Raw genomic sequence first — 6,595 nt, 5'->3', positions numbered from 1 at the left:
CTACAATCTCCATTTCTTATAAAAATTTCGTCCTCGAAATTTGCTAATTGATACTACGCATATTCTACACTTACAGCTCAGTCCTACCGAAGAGTCAACAACCGCCTATATAGTAGCTCCGACCCAAGTTTATTACATACCCTCACTTATGGCGGAGGAATACCGTGATTACAACATGATGTTTCAAATATTACATGCACATACAAAACTCTCTCGAAAACCGTACTATTTAATCTAAACCACCTATACTACTATACATACTTACGTACCATAAAATAACTGCAGGTACTTCAGGCGTATCTCTAACTCTAGTTCCTATGAAGCTTCCTCCACTGCATGGTTACGCCATCCTACCTTCACTAGCAATATTTCCTTAGTCCGTAACTGCTGAACTTTCCGATCTAATACCTGTACTGGTACCTCCTTATATGATAAAAAATCACTGATCTCTAGAGGCTCGTAACTCAGCATGTGTGATGGATTTGACACGTACTTCCTCAGCACTGACATGTGGAACACGTCATGGACTTTGGATAGTGCTGGGGGTAAAGCCACTCGATAAGTAACCGAACCTATCCTTTCTAGGATCTCAAAAGGCCCAATATACTGAGGATTTAGCTTCCCCTTCATCGGAGCGATCTTCAAGAATACCATATTTCCTACCTCGAACTCTTGCTCTCGTCGGCGAGTATCAGCATAACTCTTCTGCCGACTTTGAGTTGCCTTAATTCTCTTCCTGATCAACTCGAGCCTTGCAGAGGTCTGCCGAATCAGTTCCAGACCTTGTATCTGCCACTCACCTACTTGATCCGGGTACAACGAAGATCGACATCGACGACCATACAATGCTTGGTAAGGTGCCATCTCTATACTAGCCTGGTAACTGCTGTTATACGCAAACTCAACAAGCGGTAGATACCATATCCAACTATCACCAAAGTTCAGTACACAAGCCCGCAATATATGGTCTAACGTCTGAATAGTCCTCTCAGACTGTCCATCCGTCTGTGGGTAAAAAAATGTACTGATCGTTAGTTGTGATCCCAAGGCATCCTATAGACTCTTTAAGAAATGAGATGTAAAACGTGGATCACGATCGGAAACAACAGAAATGGGGACACCATGGAGTCGTTCAATCTCCTACACATACAACTAAGCTAACCGATTCAGAGCATAGCTAACTCTGATTAGAATGAAATGTGTAGTCTTTGTTAGTGGATCAACTACAACCTATATGACATTCTGCCTATGCAACACTGTAGGTAACCCTGTTCGACCAATTCGAATTGACCATAGGTGTAAATTAAATAAATTGTATATGAAGATATACAAATATTTTCATATTGATCCAGATCAATATGCATTGCGGATGATTGTAAGATACCCTTTGCGAGGATTCAATAATACAGTCCTTTACGAGGCTGTTCTCATATCTGATGATTATGGTCTGTGCATTGTATTGGATGCACACTGCGTAGGTTTGACATATTTAACTATGCAATTATATATCGAAACCATTCCTCAAATGGGTGTAACCACAGCTAGGCAACCAGAGGCGCCTATCGAGCATTTGGATGAAGTGGAGGAAGACACCCAACAAACATGTCATATTTATATGAGTGCGTAGGTTGGTGGTATGCCTACTGTGGATTTTAATGAATATCCAAGATTGTAGTTTGAGTCGCTGACATACGAAACACCTGTTCCTGACACGTATATGCGGGGAGGTTGCGAAGAAGTCTCAAAAGAGGGTCCAGGATTGTTGTTCGCCATTGCAAATGACGTATTGGACGAGGGATTGAACATTACGAATGATGTTAATCTTCAAGATAAAGACACGTACGAGCAGGAAACGGGTGAAAGGTTAAATGAGTTCCCCGATGATGTGAACCCACCCCCCTGGTGAAATAGATGATGCCACGTACACTGCCCAGTTGATGGACGAGCCTCCGATGCATAGTAATATTGACGTAGATGCTACAGATTTAACTGCAGCAGATGAGCTTCCTATGCGAGTGACTTGTTGGGATGAATCCTCTGAGTTGAGTAGGGGGATGCTCTTCGAGTCGAAGGATCAATTTATCATGGTAGTACGAATGTATCACGCTTAAACCCACCATGACTTCCACGTTGTGCGATCTACCCTAGAGTTATGGGTTGCTAGGTGTAAGGAGCATGATTGCGGATGGAGATTGCTTGCAATGTATCAGATGAAACACCGATTATTTGAAATCACCCAATATGGTGGTCCGCACATGTGTCTGAATGAAATTCTCTCACAAAACCATAATCAAATCACATTGTCCCTCATTACTAGAAAGATAGTGATATGATAAGGGGAGATGTGTCGACATCGATCACCACATTAAAGGAGTTCATAGATTGTCGCTTTGGCTATTCGATCTCATATAAGAAGGTTTGATTGGGCAAACAGAAGGCAATTGCCCAAGTATTCGACGATTGGGAGAAGTCCTATCAAACGTTGCTGAAGTGGATGGAAGCAATGTGCACATACAATCCTAGGAGTATAGTCAAGTGGAGGTAGAGTCCTGTTTCAGGTAGCGAGAACACTCCAACCTTTCTATCCATATTTTGGTCATTTGCAGCATCTATTCAGGATTTTCATCACTGCCCTCCCGTCATATGTGTGGATAGGACACACTTATACGGTAAGTACAAGGGCAAACTCCTAATTGCGATGTGCTTGGATGCAAATAGCCAATCTTTTCTAGTTGTAGTTGTTTGAAATATGTTTTTCAATCTTTTCAATGCAGTCATTGTAGGCAGCTTTGAAAACGATACCAAATGATCAAAATGGGAAAATGTCCAAGGAGTTTTTGCGTGTAGTACTGGATGAGATTGAGCCTTCGCCTAGTTTACCGCCACTGGATGAGATTGGGCCTTGACTAACTATGTTGAGGCCCTCACAAAGTTGTTGATTGACATCACAAGTCATCGCTCAATGTCTTTCAAGCTTCCATTGTAGAGGGGGCAGACGGAGATGATGAGGATAACCCCGAGGATGTGCGCAGTGCAGTTAAGTGTTGGATAGGTAGGAAAAAGGACCAAAAGTTACCCAAGTGTATGTCTTTGTGTTTCTGCGTCTGCGAATCAATGGGAAGAGGACCTCTACAATGGTGGAAACTAGGGTAACACATAACTTTGTCTCAAAACCAGAAGCATAGAGACACAACCTGAACTTGGAGGACTTAGGATGTATAGAAGTGGTCAGTTCTGCGGCTCAGCGTATTCTAGAAGTGGCCAAGAAAGTGACTATGAAGCTTGGACAGTGGGTGGGACATGCAAATTTCATAGTGCTGATGGATGATTTCCAAGTGATATTTGGAATCGTATTCTTAAGATAGAGTAAGGTAGCATCGATGTTGTTTGCTAGTTTGTTTTGCCTAGTGGGGGGTTGTTTTGCATGGTGCAAGGTGTTATAATGAAAGGAGACGACGATAAGTTCCTCTTAACCATGCAAATAAATAGGCACTAGGATCTAAAACTAAAGTCTTCAAAAAATTCTCAAATCAGGGTCATTTCTTGTATAATTTTGTAGATTTGTAGAACGAACAAAATTGTTAGGCTCTATTTGCATCCAAGATTTTGTGGAAGGGAAGGAAGCCAAAAGAAATAAAAAAAGAAAAAAAATTAGAATTATGAAGATTCTTAGTTAACAATTTCAATAATAATTATTTTTAATTAATATTTAAATATTTTCTACTCAATAAAATAATAGAAGATTTCCCTATTTAATTAAATATAATCTTGCTATTAGTGTATATTTGTAATGTATAACTGTTATATTAATTTATGATAAAAATAATATTTTTAACTAAATTACAAAATGTAATTTATTCTATGTGAAAATTTAAATTAATAAATGATTCTTTCCTCAAATAATTTAATTAATCATTATTATACTAAATAAATAAATAAGGAGAACACAAAAAATTCCATATGCACAGCAAATCTCGCTACTTGGTGCAATGAGATTTAAACAAATTTTACTGCACCAAGTAGTGAAATTTAAATAGCAGCTCAATTTGCTCTAAACCAAGCAAATCTCATTAGACCAAGTAGCGAGATTTGCTTATGTTTATCTTGAGCGTGACATGTGGCAAATCTCGCTACTTGGTTCAGCGAGATTTGTTTAAATCTTCTTGGACCAAGTAGCGAGATTATGTTAGATTTATTCTGAAAAATATTTTTCAGAATAGGGTATTATTTAATATATATTTTTTTAGGGTATTATTCAATATATTTTTTAAAAAAAAGAAATAAACAGGGAAAAAACTCCAAGTCTTCTTCAGTCAGCAAGAAGGAACAAGTGGTTGCATAGAAGAGCACATGAACTTTCCAAGAAATTAAAAGGAAGAATCCTTGGTCAAATGGGCTAAAATATTAAAGAGCATAATTTTCCTGCTAGTTCTCTTTATTTTCCTCTCTTTCTTTCACCAGCAAGGACAGTGGGCACATCAGGCATTGGATCATATCTATATTTCTGACCTTCAAATTAAAAAGGTGCATCTCTTTTCACTCTCTCTATCAAAGATCGTTTGTGCTTAGGAATTTATTTCACTTATGGATGATTTTTTCTTATGCGTAATTTGATTTCTTCTTCCATCTGTAACGGCTTTGAAAGAATTCTTTACCCCTGGAAATTGAAAGAGAATTGAATGGAAGTTTGAATTTGGCTGTGTTTATTCATGGATTCTCGAACCTTTATCTTGTTTCTATTTATGTTTTGTTTTAATTTTACCATAGGTGAAGTCTGGTTCATATGCTAGTTTTCATTTCATATGTTTGATGTCACTACTCTTTATCTGGTATATTTGTGGTTTATGTTTGGCTGTAATTTCTTTATTTTCTTTTTCTTTTTTGAAATTGTTGGAAGAACAAGAAAAATAGCTCGTTGGTCTATCAATTTGAAGGCAGGCAGCTAATTACTTTAATTGTATATCTTTGCACCTTATCTGATTTTTAAGGCCAAAACTTCTTGGTTGTTTGATGGCATGCAAATAGAAACATGTTGACTGCATGCTTGAAAAGAAATAGGAGAAAAGAAGCGACAGCTGAGACAGCATTGATGCAAAATGTTGAAAAGAATGGTGCAATGTTACTCAAAGAGGTGATTGCTTCTTCTTATGGAAAATGTTGTCCTATCCGGTGCTTCTCTGTCGAAGAGCTGAAAAACGCAATAAACATCCATGATATAGATGATGACTTTAATACACTATACAAGGCCTCTCTTCAGGGTAGACCAATTTGCATTAAGAAATATTCACCAGCTACGAATATTAGTTCAGTTATTAAAGAGATTGTGATTGCATCCTGGATGAGCAATCATAAGAATGTTCTGAAGCTCTTAGGATGCTGTTTGGAGACCGAAATCCCCATTCTAGTGTTCGATTTTGCAGAAATTATGGGAACTTTGGGCCGTAGTCTTTATGGTTCCTGCGAACCAGAGTGGCAGCCTCTACCATGGAAATGCAGGTTAAGGGTTGCAGTGGACGTAGCAAATGCAGTTGCATACCTACACACTGCCCTTCCCACACCCATCATCCACAGGGACATTAAGCCTGAGAACATTTTTCTGGATCAAAGTAATTTTGCCAAATTGTCTGATTTCTCTTTTTGCATATCCATTCCTGAAGGCAAAACACAAGTGAAAGTTGATGTTGTCCCTGGAACGTTTGGATTCATGGCACCAGAGCACATTACGACCTGTTGTTTGACCGAGAAAGCTGATGTTTATTCGTTTGGTATGCTTCTGCTGGTGCTTTTGACGGGACAAAGGTACTTCTGGCACAAATTTGAATGTGGTATAGATGATCTTGATGAAGTATCCAACCCCGCAAAGGCTTTTGTTGAGAACAACAGGTTGAGTGAGATTGTGGATCCTGTAGTATTGAAAGAGGCAGCTGGAAGGCCTGGGATGGAGCAGCAGTTGCAGGATTTTGCAACAGTTGCCCTGAGGTGCATCAATTTAACAGTAGAAGATAGGCCAACAATGATTGATGCAGCAAAACAACTCTTGCAGATTGAACAGTCTACTCTAGCCCAGTAAATTGCTTCACTTGGCTCCATCCAAGTTTGTAACTTTTGATAACTTTGGTATTGGACATTTGGATTTATTTTAGTTTATTTACTTATCTTTTACTTCAATTCAGAAAATATAGTATTCGTAATCTTAAGTGGGTTTGGACTGCTTTCTTGTGAGTCTTCTGTCTTGTTTTCTCTTCATTTTCTCCGGAAAAATATTTTGTTGGATACCTTATGTGGAACTGTTTGAAGTGGTTTTTTAAAAACCTAGAACACTCCTATAGCTACTCTAATCTAATTAAAAATACCCTTTAGCTTCTATTTTCTCTTCCCCAATTATTTCTTCAAATTAAAGATAAAATTGAAATACAACTCTAACTATTTATAGTGATTTGGGTCTTGGAGGGTTTTGACTTTTCGAGTCAAGTTTGTAACTTAATAGCAAACTGTGTTAAGACCCCATGGTTTTCAATCATGATGAATGGTACGTATAGGGGTTTTTTCAAGTCCTAACAGGGCCTTCGGCAAGGTGATCCGCTATCTCCATATT

General features: G+C 38.4%; 1 protein-coding gene across 1 annotated transcript; it reads left to right on the top strand.

The window, feature by feature from the left end:
- Nucleotides 1-4,404: 4,404 nt before the first annotated feature.
- LOC131153435 (serine/threonine-protein kinase ZRK1-like) lies at nt 4,405-6,212 on the top strand. Its single transcript, XM_058105728.1, has 2 exons — nt 4,405-4,524; nt 5,026-6,212. Exon 2 carries the CDS (start codon nt 5,030-5,032, stop codon nt 6,068-6,070), a length of 1,041 nt encoding a protein of 346 aa, XP_057961711.1. The 5' UTR covers nt 4,405-4,524; nt 5,026-5,029; the 3' UTR covers nt 6,071-6,212.
- Nucleotides 6,213-6,595: the final 383 nt, after the last annotated feature.

The sequence above is a fragment of the Malania oleifera genome, chromosome 4 (assembly GCF_029873635.1).
Source record: "Malania oleifera isolate guangnan ecotype guangnan chromosome 4, ASM2987363v1, whole genome shotgun sequence".
In the NCBI taxonomy this organism is placed as follows: Eukaryota; Viridiplantae; Streptophyta; class Magnoliopsida; order Santalales; family Ximeniaceae; genus Malania; species Malania oleifera.
This window is presented reverse-complemented; position numbering and strand designations above follow the sequence as displayed.